General features: G+C 38.3%; 1 protein-coding gene across 1 annotated transcript; it reads right to left on the reverse strand.

Annotated features, from left to right (window-relative positions):
- Positions 1-10,195: 10,195 nt before the first annotated feature.
- MRPS30 (mitochondrial ribosomal protein S30) lies at positions 10,196-18,734 on the reverse strand. The gene is made up of 5 exons (XM_055554688.1): positions 18,098-18,734; positions 16,223-16,368; positions 14,795-14,900; positions 12,933-13,109; positions 10,196-10,563 (listed from the first exon to the last, which is right to left on the reverse strand). The coding sequence occupies exons 1-5, from the start codon at positions 18,684-18,686 to the stop codon at positions 10,274-10,276; spliced, it is 1,308 nt and encodes a 435-aa protein (XP_055410663.1). The 5' UTR covers positions 18,687-18,734; the 3' UTR covers positions 10,196-10,273.
- Between the last annotated feature and the right edge of the window lie 1,503 nt (positions 18,735-20,237).

Consider the following 20,237-nt stretch of genomic DNA (forward strand, 5'->3'; position numbering starts at 1 on the left):
TTTCTATTCTAAATATTCTCTGTAGCAAATTTTCCCATTTATTTTCCTTTTCTTATTTTTTCCTGCCCATGGTTTTTCCAAATTTTATAATAGTAATAAGCAATTAAAAATTATTTCTCCTGATATATTTATGTGAATTAACCTTAACTCACATTTAACTTAACTATTATCCACAATGGGCTAGAACTTAACATAAAATACAATATGTATAGCAATTAACTTGACTGGTCTATTAAAATATTTGAAGAAAAAAAATCTAAGGTTTTTGTGTCTCTTGTTATTGTTCAGTCACTAAAGTCCTGTTCAACCCCTTGCCTGTCCTCCACTATCTCCCAGAGTTTGCTCAGATTCATGTCCATTGAGTTGGTGATGCTTTCTAACCATTTCATCTTCTGCTGCCCCTTCTCCTTTTACCTCCAATCTTTCCCAGCATCAAAGTTTTTTCCAATGAGTCCGCTCTTTGCATCAGATGGCCAAAGTATTGGAGCTTCAGCATCAGTCCTTCCAATGAATAGTCACGGTTGATTTCCTTTAGGACAGACTGGTTTGATCTCTTTGCTGTCCAAGGGACTCTCAAAAGAGTCTTCACCAGCACAATTCGAAAGCATCAGTTCTTCAGTGTTCAGCCTTCTTTACGGTACAACTCTCACATTCATACATGACTACTGAAAAAAACAATCTTTGACCATAGGGACCTTTGTGGGCAAGGTGATATCTCTGCTTTTCAATATGTTATCTAGGTTTGTCTTAGCTTTCCTTCTGAGGAGCAAGCATCTTTTAATTTCATGGCTGGAGTCACCATCTACACTGATATAGAGCCCAAGAAAAAAATCTGTCACTGCCTCCACCTTTTCCTTTTCTATTTGCCATCAAGTGATTCAAATAGATGCCATGATCTTAGTTTTTCAATGTTGAGTTTTAAGCCAGCTTTTTCACTCTCCTCTTTCACCCTCATCCAGAGACTACTTAGTTTCTCTTCACTTTCTGCCATTAGAGAGGTATTATTTGCATATCTGAGGTTGTTGACATTTCTCCTGGCAATCTTGATAATAGCTTGTTATTCATCCAGCCTGGCATTTTGCATGATATACTGCATATAAATAAACAGGGTAACAATATACAGCTTTGATGTACTCCTTTCCCAATTTTGAACCAGCCAGTTTTTCCATATTCGGTTCTGTATGCCAGTAAAAAACTGGCATACAGGTTTCTCAGGAGACAGGTTCTGGTATTCCCATCTCTTTAAGAATTTTCCACAGTTTGTTGTGATTCACATAGTCAAAGGCTTTAGTGTAGTCAATGAAGCAGAAATAGAAATGTTTTTCTGGAATTCCCTTGCTTTCTCTAGATCCAACAAATGCTGGTGATTTGATCTCTGGTTCCTCTTTTCCTTAAACTCAGCTTGTATATCTGAAAGTTCTCAGTTCCCGTACTGTTTAGCTTGAAGAATTTTGAGCTTTACCTTGCATGTGAAATGAGTGCAATTGTATGGTAGTATGAACATTCTTTGGCATTGCCCTTCTTTGGGACTGGAATGAAAACTGACATTTTCCAGTCTTGTGGCCACTGCTGAGTTTTCCAAATTTGCTGACATATTGAGAGCAGTACTTTAATAGCATCATCTTTTAGGATTTTAAGTGATTTAGCTGGAATTCCATCACCTCCATTAGCTTTGTTCCTTCTAATGTTTCCTAAGGCCCACTTGACTTCACACTCCAGGATGTCTGGCTCTAGGTGAGTGACTACACCATTGTGGTTTCCCAGGTCATTAAGATCTCTCTTGCATAGTTCTATGTATTCTTGCCACCTGTTCTTAATCTCTTCTACTTCTGTTAGGTCTTACTGTTTCTGTCCTTTATCATGTCCATCCTTGCATGAAATGTTCTTTTGATATCTCCAATATTCTTGAAGAGATCTCTATAGTCTTTCCCATTCTGTTTTCCTCTATTTCTTTGCATTGTTCATTTAAGGCCTTCTTATCTCTCTTTGCTATTCTCTGGAACTCTGCATTCAGTTGGGTTTATCTTTCTCTTTTTCCCTCGTCTTTCACTTTTCTTCTTTCCTCAGCTATTTGTAAAGTCTCCTCAGACAGCCACTTTGCCTTCATGCATTTCTTTTTCTTTGGGATGATTTCGGTCAATGCCTCCTGTACAATATTAGGAATCTCCATCCATAGTTCTTTAGGCACTCTGTCTAGTAAACTAGCCCTTCTGTTGTGTCCATTAACTAAGTTTTCTGTTTATAGGAACCAACTGCTTAGAGTAAGTTAAATATATGTATGATGAAACATTTGAATTTTACTGAATAAAATTTTAAGTAACATACATTCAAGAAATGCTTTTTCAAATATAATTTCATAATAAAGTTGTTTCTGATGGAGTGCAATTTGACATAAGATGGTGGTTCCATATTAGAGTCAATTCATGAAAGAGATCTAGTTTCTTTAGTTAAAATTAATTTTTATTATTAAAAATATGTATTTTCTGGGAAATTTATTAAACTGAAAAATAAGGAAAAATCACACTAATTTTAATCACCAGGCCTATTCCCAGTTACAATGGTGATGTTAACAGTTCAGCTATGAAACACAAAACTGAAATCATATTGCAATTTTTAATGTGCTTATAAATATATTTATTTCTGTGAAACTTGATGAGGTCATCTAAGGAAAGATTATGAATAAAAAAGATGGAGCCTAGAGCAGAAGTCTGTGGTATACAAATATTTAAAGAAAAATTAGAAGAACACCAGAGAAATGTGAAAGAATGGTCCAAGAGATGGGAAGAAAACACAATATGTTCCACTGAAGGCAATAAAAGACATGACTTTAAGAATGGATAGTCATCCACCCCTTCATCAAAGTCAAGTCATTCACTAAAGTCAAGTCAGAGAACTGTCCAGTGATTTTACTACATGAAGGTTAATGATGGCTTGTGTTGGTAAACAGTTTTAGAGGATCCCAAGACCAACTGGACCTATGTATCTCATGAGACTCAACTATAAAATTCCTGAGTTAATGAGCTAAACAAGCCTTTCACAAAATAAATGTATAGCAATCAACAGTAGCTATTACAAAGCCATTTTGAAGCTTTAAAAGCTATAATTAAAATGAAAAATTCATTCTCAATTACACAAAAATTTAGGTATATATATGAAATGTGATGAAATCTTCATAAAGAAAACTGTACAACTTTGCTGAAATTAAAAAAAAAAAACAACTAAATAAATGAGGTATACCTGATTTCAAACTTGAAAGATTGACTACCTTAAGTTCATTAATTCACATCTATGCAACAAACTTTTTTTGAAGATTTTTTTGATGGAGACCATGTTTTAAAGCCTTTATTGAATTTGTTGAAGTATTGCTTCTGTTTTATGTCTTGGTTTTTTGGCCATGAGGCATGTGGGATCTTAGTTCCCTAACCAGAGATAGAACCTGTACACTCTGCATTGGAAGATGAAGTCTTATCCACTGGACCATCAGGGAAGTCCCTCAACAAACTTTTGAGTGTTTACTTATATGATTCTAGGCACCTGGTTTGAATCAGCCCATGAGACACATAAAGGTCAAAGCTGGTAATCTTATCTGAACTGGCAGACTTCAATGGGAACATCAGGTACTGTTCACCGTTAAACATCAATTGGGGTTAACTAACATAAAGATTTTATTGAAATATCCTTCTATTAATACTTACCCATTTTTCATTGCCTTTTTAAACAAGAATTTTATCAAAAGCCGTATTTTTTTGCATTGAACTACTAAAGTTTGCTATTAGCATATTTCCATACATCAATCCAGTACTGAATTTCATCTCTACCCTATCAGGGTGGATTTTTAAATTACTGTTGAATTCAGTAATGTGGCATTTTATTTAGAATTTCTAAATTTATACAGAAATGCTCATTTTTGGAGGGTATTTTTTTTAATTGAGATGAGCTATTAAAAATGAATTGGGTAGCACTCCAAATTTTAAGTTTTACTTCATGAAAATTTTAAAGAATTCATAGATAAACTGTATTGTTATGACGCCTTGTCAGAAGGTATCTTAGAAGTATTTTCCATTTCTTCCATGGTCCATTTAAGTTTTCTATCTTTACTCAATCATTTCATTTTTCAGGGGAAAATATCCAAGTTCGTTATATACAGTATTTTCTTGTCTATCTAGAGACTCCATCAAGTGTATTACTTTCCCTTTTCCAATTCTAAATGTTTTCTTTTTTCCTCTTGATTAGATTTGCTGGAACAGTAATTCTTTTCCTGACACTGGAGGGCTAGGATAAAGAATCAGTTATTGCATCCACTTGTCAAGTCTGTTCTCTCTTTCAATTCACTGTCTTCTACATTTAATTTTCTTCTGATTTTCTTTCGTTTTTGAAAACTCTTCTAGCAAATACTGATTTTATTTCCTTACTGTAAATAAACACATAACATTATAAACTTGCCATTAAGTTTATAATGGCACTCGGAGAAGGCAATGGCAACTCTCTCCAGTACTCTTGCCTGGAAAATCCCATGGCAGTAGGAGCCTGGTGGGCTGCAGTCCATGGGGTCGCTAAGAGTCGGGCAAGACTGAGCGACTTCACTTTCACTCTTCACTTTCATGCATTGGAGAAGGCAATGGCAACCCACTCCAGTATTCTTGCCTGGAGAATCCCAGGGACGGCAGAGCCTAGTGGGCTGCCGTCTATGGGGTCACACAGAGTCGGACACGACTGAAGCAACTTAGCAGCAGTAGCAGCAGCAAGTACACTAGTAAGCAGGCTTCAAATATAAGACTGTAAAGCAAGGTTATGATGCTCTTCCAGAGTTGAGATTAGTAAACATTTCTTTGTACTTCATGTTTTATCTTTTAAAATGTATGTGGCTTGCCCCATTCTACTCCATGTGCGTTAATAGAAAAATAGTTTTTCCAGGTATTAAAGCAAAGTAAGTTGACAACTGCAAAAAGAAGGTGGGTTATGTTTATTCACTGATTCTCTTACATACCTTCGTGTATTCCTAGGAGTAAATGTATTCAAAATAACTTTGCCTATATCCAACTAGCTTTTATAGGCAGGGTTTGCATTTCAGTCTAAAGTTTTACTTGCACTAATACAATGCTTTCTTGCACAAAGCAGAGGGAGGTCCATAGTCCAGATCATATAAAAGTACATCTGACAAAAATGAAAAGGTAAGATAACTAGCTTTCATTTTTAGACTGTAATATAGCTCTAGGAGAATTTTATATTGAATATTTGGTGTAAGCAATAACCATTTATGTTTATACTTTTACTTTCAAATGATTAGGTGTCTCCAATTTAAAACTATATTAGCAATTTCTGAATATACTGTGATGCAGAGTTCATGACTTGTATGATTCCTGTTTTTAAGAATTTCTGACACTTTCTGTGGTCTACTAAACAATTTTGTATACATGTTCTATCACATTTTAAAAGATCTATTTTGTTTGTAAGATTCAAAATTTTATTAAGTCAAATTTACTAATTATTCCTCATTTTTAGTTACAACTTCTTAAGACTAAGATTTACTTTAAGTAACATTTCACACTGATTACAATCTGTAATACAAAATGACATTTTAACACTAGATTCTTTTTGTTGCCTTGAATTGTTTGAAATTATAGGTGCTCACCCTGCTTTACGCTTACTTTTGCCTAGTATGACTTTGTATACTCATTATATTTATTCATTTTGAATTCTCTATACATTGGTTCCTCTATTAAATCATGTGCTAATCAACTACATTTTTAATAAATTTGTAAGAGACTTGGATGTTCTGATATTTTTTCAACTGTCCTAACCTATCTATATATTGGGGCTTCCTAGGAGGCACTAGTGGTCAAGAACCCGCCTGCCAACACAGGGAAGTAAGAGGCTCAGTTTCGATCCCTGGGTTAGGAAGATGCCTTGGAGAAGGAAATGGCAACCCACTCCAGTATTCTTGCCTGGAGCATCCCATGGACAGAGGAGCCTGGCAGGCTACAGCCCATGGGGCTGCAGAGTCAGACATGGCTGAAGCAACTTAGCAGGCACAACATATTTATCTAGACTAGTATAGATTTCTTCTCATGTAATGTTTCCCCCAGAAGTCTAAACAATGCTACATTGTTCCCTAATATTCAGTGTTATATGAAAATGTGACACCAACTAGATTTTGTTTCTTAGTAAACAACTTTTTTCTGGAAATGCTTTTAGAAAACACCCAATTTGGGGTGAACCAAGTAAACACCAAATTCCCAGGTAAATCTTGAACTTTTCACCTTCATTCACAGATCTATCCACTTACTCTTCTTCCTGTTTTTGGAAAATGCCATCTATCAAGAACCAATTCAAATGCTACTTGCTCCAAGGAAAGTTCCTAGGATCCATGCCAGTCAGAATTAACATTTCCTGGGCTTCCCTAGTGGCTCAGACGGTAAAGTGTCTGCCTGCAGTGCAGGAATTGAACCCGGGTTCAATTCCTGGGTTGGGAAGATCCCCTGGAGAAGGAAATGGCAATCCACTCCAGCACTCCTGCCTGGAAAATCCCATGGACGGAGGAGCCTGACAGGCTACAGTCCATGGGGTCACAAAGAGTCAGACATCACTGAGCGACTTCACTTTCACTTATCTGAATTTATACCACGGATATACTGCTGTAGCAACGACTAGATCTATAGTGTATCTACCACAGACCCTGGAGTCAGACCACCTTGGTTCAAATTCTAATCCTGTGTCTTTCTAGTTGTGTGAACTTCAATAAGTTGTTGTGCTCTCTGTGTAACACATCTGCAAAATGAGAATAACAGCACCTAGCTCACAAAAATTTTTGATGATTAAATGAGCTGATATCAATAAAGTATCTAAACGATGCTCTAGAATATAGTAAGAGCTATATGAAGCCCTGACATGTATGCATAGGTGTGTTTGTGTAATATGTGTGTTCTACACCATTTGTAATGAGAAAAATTGTTGTGAAAGAGTAAAACAGGTGCTACCACAGAGGGAGAAGTATGCAATGGATGGGACAATTAAATGCAATCTGTTTAGACAAGTTTGTGAGATTACTCTGTTTTATGGAAGCAGAAATCAAAAATGGTAACTCAAATTGTCCAAGGTTCAATTAGTTAGAAAGTGAGAGCCCAGACCAAGAGAAATTTTATTTGGAGCTTGCTAAGGTTGTGCCCTCTACATCTGCATTTTCTTTTTACATGAAGGATGAATGAGAATGCAATATCCAAGTTGGAATAAACAGGAACAAGGGTAGGAAACAATATTCCAAGCTTTGGAAACAGATTAAAAAAATTAAAGTAAACCAGGAACACTTGGCACCATGTGTCACAAAGTAGGCACTTGGCTGAAATGAATTATTAATACAACTTTCAAATATTATTCTTTCAGTTTAGCAATCATTTGCAGTAAATAACCCCTTCTAGCTGAGGCATCTGTTCCATATAACTTCCTCCATTTCCAAGACCTCTGTCTTGAAAGAATGGGAGGAAAGGAGGGAAGGAAGAAGAAAGAAAAATAGTATTTGTCATTAGCTACAGTAAAGAGGTTATATAAAATATTACATGTTAGCAAGGTTATACAAACGTTAACTAGGGGGAATTCCCTGGTGGTCCAGTGGTTAGAGCTCCATGCTTCCACTGCAGGGAGACATAGGTTCTATCATGGTTGGGGAGCTAAGATCCTGAATGCCACACAGCATGGCCAAAAACAAACAAACAAACAAACAAACAAACAAACAAAACCAAGAGCAACAACAAAGGTAATTTTTGGATGAACCGTAATTATTAGCAAGAATAACAATTTTACCAACTGACAACTGATTTTGAAACATAGCAAATCTAGTTTCCCAATCTTTGGGACAGAACAAATGCAACTAGCAGAAACATATTAATGTTACTTCTAAGGTCTAAGAACCTAGGTGGCATATAATTCATCAGGTGTATTACTCATCATCTGTGAAACCTTATTAACGTCACTTTAACTCTCTTGAGTCGGTTTCCTATTTGTGCAAAATATTGTTCATGTTTTGGAGGGTTTGTGTAGGGATCTAAAACTCTGTGCCATGTTATTACCTAAATATTTTAAAAAAATAAAAAAACATGTACATATTCTCAAGCATTTGAATTGCTGTCTTTATATTACTTTTAAAACCACAGAAAATGCAGCAGGACCTGTGGAGTCTTCCAGGGAACAGAACTCCTGTATCCCCCATCTCTTATTTATAGAAAAGCTTTAGTCTCCAAGGCCTTCCCTGAGTTCCAAACAGCAAATTCAATCAGAGAAATGAGACAATGTAGAAACAAGCAAAAATAGTCAGGCAAGACAATGCTCAAAATATCACACAATTGCACTCATCTTACACGCTAGTAAGGTAATGCTCAAAATTCTCCAAGCCAGGCTTCAGCAATATGTGAATCATGAACTTCCTGATGTTCAAGCTGTAATTAGAAAAGGCAGAGGAACCAGAGATCAAATGGCCAACATCCGCTGGATCATTGAAAGAGCAAGAGAGTTCCAGAAAAACATCTATTTCTGCTTTACTGACTATGCCAAAGCCTTTGACTGTGTGGATCACAATAAAGTGTGGAAAATTCGGAAAGAGATGGGAATACCAGACCACCTAACCAGCCTCTTGAGAAACCTGTATGCAGGTCAGGAAGCAACAGTTAGAACTGGACATGGAACAACAGACTGGTTCCAAATAGGAAAAGGAGTATGTCAAGGCTGCATATTGTCACCCTGCTTATTTAACTTATATGCAGAGTACATCATGAGAAACACTGGGCTGGAAGAAACACAAGCTGGAATCAAGACTGCAGGGAGAAATATCAATAACCTCAGATATGCAGATGACACCACCCTTATAGCAGAAAGTGAAGAAGAACTAAACAGCCTCTTGATGAAAGGGAAAGAGGAGAGTGAAAAGTTGGCTTAAAGCTCAACATTCAGAAAACAAAGATCATGGCATCCGGTCCCATCACTTCATGGCAAATAGATGGGCAAACAGTGGAAACAGTGGCTGCCTTTATTTTTGGGGCTCCAAAATCATTGCAGATGGTGACTGCAGCCATGAAATTAAAAGACGCTTACTCCTTGGAAGGAAAGTTATGACCAACCTAGACAGCATATTAAAAAGCAGAGACATTACTTCGTCAACAAAGGTCCATCTAGTCAAGGCTATGGTTTTTCCAGTAGTCATGTATGGATGTGAGAGTTGGACCATTAAGAAAGCTGAGTACCAAAGAATTGATGCTTTTCAACTGTGGTGTTGGAAAAGACTCTTGAGAGTCCCTTGGACTGCAAGGAGATCTAACCAGTCCATCCTAAAGGAGATCAGTCCTGGGTGTTCATTGGAAGGACTGATGTTGAAGCTGAAACTTCAATACTTTGGCCACCTGATGCTGCAAAGAGCTGACTCATTTGAAAAGACCGATGCTGGAAGGGATTGGGGGCAGGAGGAGAAGGGGACGACAGAGGATGAGATGGTTGGATGGCATCACCGACTCCATGGACATGAGTTTGGGTAGACTCCGGCAGCTAGTGATGGACAGGGAAGCCTGGTGTGTGCAGTTTATGGGGTGGCAAAGAGTTGGACATGACTGAGAGACTGAACTGAACTGAAGACAAAATAAAACATAGTCATAAAACAAAGTCAAAGACCTTTAGTTCCTCCTTGAGGGTTATAATTAATATTCTAAGACCCCAGCCAGGTTGGAATCAGGTTGATAATGTTGACTCCCAAAATACCACCTGATTATCTCATTACCATCCAATCAGAATAAGGTCCACAATCTGATCAGGCACCCTGCTTCCCTCCTCCTTCCCTAGCATAAAAGCTAAAATTCTATCTCAAATTAAAATCATTCTTTAGGACATTAGTTTGTCATCTTCTCAGCTTGCTGGCTTTCCAAATAAAGTCATTTTCCTTGCCCCAATTTCTTGTCTCTCAGATTACTGGCCTGTCATGCAGTGAGTGGTATGCAGTAAGTGATATGCGCTTACACACAGAAACAAATAACACCAAGTATTGAAGATTATTCCATTAGTCTCATCAGTTAGCCACATATGAATGAAATTATTTAAATCAACATACTGTATCTAAAATTAAATCTCTTAGTACTTTGAGCAAAATGAAAGGTCTAATCACAGGTTAACGTAAAGAAACATTTGTCTCAAAATCAATGTATTTACTATTTGACAGAAGTCTCATTACCAAAATTCCTTTTATTGTTCCTTCAGTGAAATTTAAGTATTCCCAAAGTCCCAAAGCAAATGTTTTTTCTTAATTTACCAACAGCTGTGCTTTGTCTTCTTCTGGTCTATTTAGTAGAAAGTGAACTAACTGAAGTAAAACGTCGTCATTAAAACCTTTGACATCATTATCTTCGATTGTTTCATAAAGAGGCATACTTTGTGTCCCCCAACATATATTTATACGAGGGTTGTTTTGATCAGCTTGTGCAGTCAGTGCTAAAGTGTTTAACTGGTAACAGAAAAAGGAGAAGTATTTTCCATCCGTGATCACACCCTGGGAGACAAAAGGTCGAGTAACGTCTGCTTCACTCCAGAATCCTGTAGAAGAAAAGTTGTGCTGAAACTCATATACAGAATATATTTTACCAAAACAAAACATGCACACTAGAGGATATAAAATACCTCCTATAAACTGGATATTTTACCTGCCAAATTTCTAAAGATCTCAATGTTTTCGCTATCTTCTCCATCCTAATTCTATATTCCATTTCTGCATCAAAAACTATTTCCTTCCTTCTAGGAGCCACAAAGTTCATGATACACTTTTTCAACAACTTTGGACTTCATCAGATTTCAACCTTAACTCACTTCACCTAAGAAGAGAAGTGAGGTCCATTTATGCAGAGGTCTCCACATCATTATCACCAACCCTAAATATGTTCAAATTTCCCTTATACCAGCAGCATCTACCACCCTATAACTATTACAGACATTTATTTCACCAAATCTACAAAAAAAAAAAGCCCTCAGAAAAACCCTTGACTTTCTAAGAACTTCAACCATGTAGTTATCAGATGAATTCTATGTCTTAATTTATAATTCAAAATCGGTTTTATGAGTTGTTTTCATTTTGCCTAGTGTATTTTATGTCATCATAAGGTTCTAGGATATCTGAATACCTTTATTATTCAAATTTTCTGGCTGTTTCTTGGTCCAGGCTGACTAGCTTTAATACTTTTAAATTCAAGGGGCATGCAGTAAGTTGTACATTTTGCCACATATATATTTTATATCAACTTTAATGAAGGCAGCCAATAAACAGTATTGTTAAAATACAGAATTAATTATAATATAAAAAGAAGTACTTTATTTTTCATGAATAAACATTGCCATTCTAACATCTTCAATAAAGTTTCCTCTAAATTTTTCTGATTGTCTACTTGTATTCCTACTCGTCTAGTTAGTTCTATTATAAAGACATAAGTCAACAATTGTGAGTATGAGGTTAAAAATACATATACAAAGGAAAAAAAAGGTGAGCCTGGCAATAATTAAATCACTGTTAAAACTCCTCCTGGATGTTTATATAGGAGTAGCAGCACCCCACTCCAGTACTCTTGCCTGGAGAATCCCATGGACAGAGGAGCCTGGTAGGCTGCAGTCCACGGGGTCGAGAAGAGTCGGACACGACTGAGCGACTTCACTTTCACTTTTCACTTTCATGCACTGGAGAAGGAAATGGCAACCCACTCCAGTGTTCTTGCCTGGAGAATCCCAGGGACAGGGGAGCCTGGTGGGCTGCCATCTATGGGTTGCACAGAGTCGGACACGACTGAAGCGACTTAGCAGCAGCAGCAGCAACCTAGGTATGAATTCTATTACTTTTGGTTTTGTAACAAAAGTCAAGTGGTTCCCAATGGGCTCTGAAAGTCCTCTGTGACATGCCTCCAGCTCCCTCTATCTCACTCCAGCTCCCTATCTTCATTCTCCCACTCCCTTTCTTCATCAGCCTTCATGATGTTCCTTAAACACTTCGAGTTTGTTCCTACCTCAGAGCTACCTGTCATTCCCTTTGTCTGGAAGTATCCTTCCCACAAGTTAATGCAAAGAGGGCTCCTCATCCTCAGGTCTCTGTTCAAATGAAAATCTTTAGAGACCTCTCCTAAATTAACTCTAAAGGTCTAAAGTGATTCTACCCCATGCCTCATTTATACCTGTACCCTATGCACATTCTACCCTCCATCTAGTATATTCTCTTCAGAGCATCACCACTAATTAGAAGATTCCCTGAAGGAGGGAATGGCTATCCACTCCACTATTCTTGCCTGGAAAATTCCCATGGACAGAGAAGCCTGGTGGGCTACAGTCCATAGGGCCACATAGAGTTGGACATGACTGAAGTGATTAATACTTTCAAAAACACTACATGTTTACTATCTTTTACTATCCCTACTATAAGCTCCAGGAAAGCAGGATCTCTCTCATTCAACACTGTATTTCCAAAGCCAACAGTGCCTGGTATGTAAAAACCATAAGCCATTAACTGAATGAACTGTCTCCCAATCTACACCCTAGATATGGTCCTCAAAGAAATTATACATGATAACTGTGATTTAATCTAAAATTTAATCCATGAAAGCAGTTCATTTTCTAGTTTCAGAAAGCTGTTATCATCCAGAGTTGATTCAGTTAGCTAGTCTTTGAAATATTTGAGAATATCATCAGAAAAAAAATGCATTCACACAAAAATGGTCAAAGTAAAAGATGATGGTAACTACCAAAGTGTCACTAACCAACTACAAATGTAAAATATTTAATTATGGATTTTAAAACAATTGCATTGTGTGCCAATGCAAGTTTTCAAAATGTTAAGATTCTACCTACGTTTTAACCGAAAGAAAATAATTTGACCTGCTAAATTCTTAAAATGTTTCCCAGTAACATTGATGCCATAAAACTAGTTTTACCTTGATACATAGCCTGTGCTCCAGTCCAAGCGAAAAGGCTTGCAATAGCATTAGCTCTAAAAATGACTTCTATCTGATCAGCACAGTTTTGTTTCAAAAGCCGTTCCCTTTTTAATTTGTCAGGTAGCAGATGAAACTGGGTATGTCCATAACAGAGTGGATCTGCTGTCTTTGTTCCTGAGAGCAAAATAAAAACATTTCAGATGAAATGCACAAGTAGGGAATCTAGAAACACGTCCTCAGTATTTACTTCAAACGCATATTTCTCCTCTACTCATTATGTGATCAGCACTCAAAATACATGAATGGAAAGCTTGGTTTACTTATTGTTTATAAAAAATTTCACCTGAAAGTACAATCTGCCAGCTATCATCAGTCCAAAGAATATATGTAAAATTTATAATTCCCTATTATGTCAGTTTTCTCAAACTCCTTGGTCATCATTGGGCAATTTGTTATTCTCCTGGTCATATTCACCAAAGGATGCAAACATTTCATAACTTTAAAAACTTTCTTTACAATGCTGACATTCTTGATTTTAGTGGAAAGTGTTTTCAACCAAAAGTTCCCCATAATTCACTCTCCAAGATCACCACAGTGATTGATATAGGACTGATAAAACAGTTCTGGAGGACCAGCATATAGCTGCTTTCTTAAAAATGATTTTCAGTCAGCTAGGAATTAATAAACAGGGAAAAAATAGCCCAAGTATAAGCTGCATGAGGGCAGAGACTAATTTTTATATTCCTGATGGTTATCATAGTTTGTTACACAAATGGGAGGCTTTTGTTGAAAAAACTCAATCACTATCTCAAATTCAGCTCTATACTTTTTCATTTTTGAAAAAACATACTTTTCCATATAAATAACAAATCAACAAAGCATAACATGTATAACTATTTTTTATGTTTTTTAAATTATGGTAAAAGTCACATTAAAACATACTATTTTAACCATATTTAACTGTATAGTTCAGTGGCACTAAAGGGATTAATCTCCAAAATAAACAATTAGCTCATGCAGCTCAATATCAAAAAACAAATAACCCAATCAAAACATGGACAGAAGACCTAAATAGACATTTCTCCAACAAAGGCGTATAGATGGCCAAAAGTCACATGAAAAGATGCTCAGCATCACTGATTATTACAGAAGCACAAAAGAAAACTACCATGAGGTACCACTTCATACCAGTCAAAATGGCCATCATCAAAAATACACAACAAATGCTGAAGGTGTGGTGACAGGGGAACTTGCCTACACCATTGGTGGGAATGTAAATGGATATATTCACTATGGAGAACAGCATGGAGATTCCTTTAAAAATTAAGAACAGAAATACCATGTGACCCAGCAGTCCCAATCCTTAGCACATATCTGGAGAAAACCAGAATTGCAAAAGATACATGAATCCCAATGTTCATAGCAGCACTATTTACAAAACCAGGATATGCAAGCAACCTAAATATCCTTCAACAAAAGAATGGATAAAGAAAATGTGGTGTGTTCGTGTGTGTGTATATATATATATACATGTATGTGTGTGCGCATGCGTGTGCAACAAAAAATTAGTCATAACGAGGAAAAGAAATGTGTCATTTGCATGGACCTACTGACTTTCAGGCAGAGTAAAGTTAAATCAGAAACTATAACTGTTTTTTAACCTTAAATATTGTAATTCAGTAGAAACATAAAATTTTAAATGGTAAGTTGAAAGAATATTTTCTTTCAATTTTCATGTATATTGCAACCTGAGATGAGTTACATTGTTCATGGACAGGCTGAACTTCTCGGTCATCAATAATTAATTATGCAAATTTGCACAGGACACTTTGAACACATTTATTAAACGAGAAACTTACCAATAAAGATGGCATTTTCATATTGCCGTTTGAATAATGGGAGTCTGTCTGGCTTACAATTTTTAACAGGGACTTCTACAGGTACAGAATAATCCAGTGGCACAAACTTAAAGAAAAAAGTCATAAGTAAATTCACAGCAACACTAGCATATATTTTACTTACATTCTTAATAGTTAAAAATCTTAAATGATTAAACTCTACCATCTAATGATGGGCCAAATCTAGCCAGCTAATTGTTTTTCCAAATAAAGTTTTACTGGAACATAGTCACGTAAATTCATTTATATATGGTACAGGGCTATTTTTACATGATAAGAACTGAGAATGCAACAGAAACTTATGGCCCCTAAAGCCTAAAATATTTACTATTTGGACCTTTGCAGAAGAAATGTGTCAACCTCTGACATGGACAAACAGATAATATTCAGAATACACTTGCTTTCTCCAAAAGAACTGGATACCTGTAAAATGAATACTTCTAGCTGTAAAAATGCGATTTACAATGAGATAGGATAGTTCACTATAAATTATAATCATAAACTATCATCAGCATTTTTATATTAAGAAAATGAAAAGATTTGTATGGTCCTGAAAACTGATGTCTTAACCTCACTTAAAATTATTATCTGACCTCTGCAGAATATACAGTTAAAAAGCTGAAAAAGCATTTCAGATGAGATGTACTCCAAATACACTTGAAAGGAAAGGGCTCTACCCAAAGCTTTTTATCCTTCCTAACCCATTACCTAGCACAGGGGTCCCCGACTCCTGGGCTATGGACAGGTACTGGTCCACGGCCTGTCAGGAACTGGGCTGTAAAGCAAGAGGTGCGCAGCAGGTGAGCAAAGCCTTGTCTGTATTTACAGCTGCTCCCCGTGGCTCACAATACTGCTTGAGATCACAAACAACAGTGGTCTTAAAAATATGTTTGAGACAACTTCAAATCTCCATATGTTTAGGCAAGGCAAATTATCAAACCGCCACAAAAGCACTGAAAAGCCTACTTCCATTTCCAACATCCTATCTTTGTGAAGCAGGGTTTTCTGCAGTGACAGCAGGCAAAACGAAATTACAGACAGGACATAAGCAACATACTTCTGGTGTCATGGTCTCCCATCACCCCCAGATGGGACTGTCTAGTTGCGACAAACAAACTCAGGGCTCCCACTGACTCTGCATTATGGTGAGTTCTATAATTATTTCATTATATATCACAACTTAATAATAATAGAAATTAAGTGCACAATAAATGTAACACACTTGAATCATCCTGAAATCATTCCCCACCAACTTCTGCCCCAAGTCCAGGGAAATACTGTCTCCCACAAAAACCAGCCCCTGGTGTCAAAAAAGTTAGGGACCACTGACCTAGCATGCTGATATTTCCTCTTCAACTGTCCACAGACACATAAGCAATACATCCTTACCTCAGGGAGTTGTCTGGATATTCGAATCTGGTTGTGTGGTTTATCGTTTATTTGGTATCGCACAGCATCAATTCGACCTTTCCGATGACCACTAGGAATAATTTCTTCACCTCGCAACCAGTAGAAGTGAACTGGGCGGTTACAATCTATCAAAAGATATTCAAAACATTTTTATCTGATAATCTGAACAAATCTAGTTATTCTTAGAATACCAGGCTCAGCAACACAGAATTCAAGAACAACTGTGCTAATTGAAAATACACCAAAAATTACCCTTTGGTGCAAATTAACGTTTGAATTATGTGATAACTTAAATGATCACAACATAAACATAATGCTCAAACTGTTATTCTCTACCTGTGCCACAGTACATTAAGCATTGTGACCAAAGAAGTTTCTCAGTTAAGAATAAACCCAAAATAAGAGCAACAGCAATCTAACCAGATATAAAAAGTTTAGTAAGAGTCACAGCTGTCTCATGAATTACTAACTCAATCTTCACAATAATTCTCAAAGATATGTATAAGTTTTAGTATTAGTCGCTCAGTCGTGTCCGACTTTTTGCGACCCCATGGACTGTAGCCCGCCAGGATCCTCTGTCCATGGGATTCTCTAGGCAAAAATACTGGAGTGGGTTGCCATTTCCGCCTTCAGGGGACCTTCCCAACTGTACATAAAGGTTGCCATCATCTCCATTACATACAAGAGGAACCTAGGTCTTGAGCAGATTAAGTCAACTTTCCCAGGCCATCAATCATGAGCAAAAGTCTGTGATGTTTCCCTGGAGACCAGTTCATTCCCAACTGGCAGGGAAGTAACAAGCACACTACAAGACTCAGTTGAACATACACCTACAGTTATAGTAACATTAACTCAATAAATATTTATTAAGATACCTACAGGGGTGGCAGATACAAAATCATGAACGCCTCAGAAACACTGATCTTTAAAATACTATCCATTAATTATTTTTCAAGCCTGCTTTTAACAGTAAAACAGAAGTTTTACTGTTTATTGGAAACCCAAAATGAATGGGTTTGAAGCCTGTCCTCCAAATCTACCAGCAATAGGTTCTTTGACTACATGCACTTTATGACTCTGTGCTTTGGGTTTGTTTGGTTTTAATGAATACAGTGCTACCTACTGTAAAGTTATCGTAAGGATTAAATTTGGCACATATAAAGTACAGAACAAGGTCAGGCATACAGAAAGTGCTAAATATACGTTAGGTATTTTAATCAATACCATCTTTAATCTTAACAGTTCTATGACCAAGTGGTACTATTATCGTATTCTCATCTTGAAAATAAGGAAAAACTAGGCCAAAATCGGTTTATAAACCGCCAAAAGGTCAGTAACTTGGTGGAAGAGCGAAAAGGCAACCCGAGGTCTGTCCCGCTCTCTAGGAGCCCCTTCTTTTAACCAGCACTACTCTTCCATTTGGCTGGACCTTCACTAAGCAGTACAGTTAGTAAGCGGAAGCAGACACGGCAACCCAGTCTCCGGACGCGGCCCCTAGCTAGGAGCGAAAGGACTGGGAAAGAACTGACCAAGCAGAAAGAAATGAAGAGGGGGCAAATTTGGCCCAGAGAGAGACCTTACCAGGCTTCCCAGGTGGCGCTAGTGGTAAAGAACTCGCCTGCCAATACAGAAGACAGGAGAGCCGGCTCCATCCCTGGGAGGGGAAGATCCCCTGGAGCAGGGTACGGCAACCCACTCCAGTATTCTTGGCTGAAAAATTCCATGGACAGAGGAGCCTGGCGAACTACAGGCCATGAGGCAGTAAAGAGTCGGACACTACTGAAGCGACTTAGCACGCACCCACGGTCCCCTACTATCCCCACCTCCCCCGCCCCAAGGTGGCCCAAGGCTTACCGAGGGCGGCGGCAGCCAGGACAGGATTGTAAGCGCTGAGCAAGCCGGTGAGGGAAGCTACCAGTTGGTCCAAGAAGGGTGAGGCGACGGCGTAGCGTTCCTGGTAGATGGGCGCACGCTTCTTGCGCCGCAGAAAAAAGTGCTCCTGCAGGAGGCAGTCACAGACGGCCGCGCGCAGGGCAGCAAGGTCCACAACCTGCGCGGGCTCCCGATCTGGCTGGGCCTGCGGCGGCGGTAGCCCCGAGAGGAACACGGTCTTAGTGAAGCTCTGGTACCAGCGGTCAGCGTTCAGGGCGAAGGTCTGCGGGTAAACTACGTATTTCATGAACTGCATCTTGGTAAGAATTCGCAGCTTCTCGTCCACTGACTTGGCCGCGTGCACCGTGGCCTGCCATCGCTCCACTCGCCGCTGCCGTGCCGCCTTGCTGTCGGCAGTTAGGGAGGCCACGATCGGCGGGTAGCGCGCGACTGGGGCCGCCTTGACATCTGATCCGGTCACTTCTGGAGCCGTCACGGCGGCCTCGGCCGCGGTGTGCAATGACAGCCCTGGACTACGGAGCACAAACCTCCAGCACCTGGTCGCCGCCATCTTTTCCTGGGGTTCGGTCCCAGAGGTCAACTTTAGCAATTGTCCCTGCCTTCTTGCCGTAAGGACCAATCAAAAGGTGGAATCTGAGCCAGTTTGGGGCGGATGATTCTTAGTGGGCTTGAGAAACCTTACGTCATTCACTTCTTAGCCAATCATAGAGCTTCTACAGCTTGGTTTTTTTTCGTGATCCTAGGAGTTTGTTGAAAGGAAGAACTCGTGCACCGATAGGTTTTCCGAGATGTGGCGGGGAGGAGTGAAACTTTTAAATAGGGTATGCTGCCGGGAGAAGGCAGTGGCACCCCACTCCAGTACTCTTACCTGGAAAATTCCATGGACGGAGGAGCCTGGTGGGCTGCAATCCGTGGGGTCGCTAAGAGTCGGACACGACTGAGCAACTTCCCTTTCACTTTTCACTTTCCTGCATTGGAGAGGGAAATGGCAACCCACTCCGGTGTTCTTGCCTGGAGAATCCCAGGGACGGTGGAGCCTGGTGGGCTGCTGTTTGTGGGGTCGCACAGAGTCGGACACGACTGAAGCGACTTAGCAGCAGCAGCAGCAGCAGCCTGTTTAGAAACAGGGCAAAATTTTGGCCAGAAACACTTTAGGAACATTCTTGAGCGAAACCTCTTTCCCTTGGCTAAATTTGCTCGTTTCATTTTTGGATATAATAACATCACTTTTCAATTTTAGTTCTTGGGGTTGAGACCTGTTATTGAAAATACTGATCTAACATGTTTTTTGATACATGCTTACTTTTCAAATGATGAAAGCATCACTCATAGATGACTAGTGCTAATTTTTAGGAAAATAATTCCATATCAATCTCTATGCTAGTTGATATGTAGTTTAATGATATAATTCACAAAAAGAGGAGTATACTTTTACTTGGGTTTAACTTTAAAAAAAAAAAGGAAATAAAAACTATTAAGGAATTGTGTTTAAGTTTTGCATTGTGTTAAAAGCAGTGATTATTTCAACATAAGTTGGTCCCTACTACTCTGTGAGCTCCTTAAAGTAAGGACTGTTTTATTTTTGATTCTTCAGTGGCCAATTAATCTTGCATAGTGGGTACTTAACAAATATCTGCTGAAAAGATTCATCAAAATCAGTAAAACTATTAATATAAGGTCATTTCAGGTGATTTAATTTATCTACTCTCATTCCTATCTTAATTAGGAGCTGGAATATTTATTTGGATTTACTGCAATAATCCTTGAGGGTATTAAAAACCAAACATTTTGTTACTAAAAGGAAGTTATAATTTGTATTCCTTTAAGCTATAACAGGTGATACAATTTAACTCTATAAAGTTGCGAGTGTATTAAACTGACACTTAGATACCATAAATTCATTATTTTTTTCATTAAGTCATTAATATTTGAGCAAAGGCTCAAAGGAAGTGAGAAGTGAATCATGACTTGAGAAAAGAGAATTCTGTCAGAAGGAATAGTTGGCACAGAGGCCCTGAGATGGGAATATGCCTGGTGGGTTGAAGAATAAGAGGAGGGCAGTGTGGTTGAAGGGAAGTGATGGAGGGGAGAGTAGTAGGAA

This window comes from Bubalus kerabau, chromosome 18 (genome assembly GCF_029407905.1).
Source record: "Bubalus kerabau isolate K-KA32 ecotype Philippines breed swamp buffalo chromosome 18, PCC_UOA_SB_1v2, whole genome shotgun sequence".
Taxonomy (NCBI): domain Eukaryota; kingdom Metazoa; phylum Chordata; class Mammalia; order Artiodactyla; family Bovidae; genus Bubalus; species Bubalus kerabau.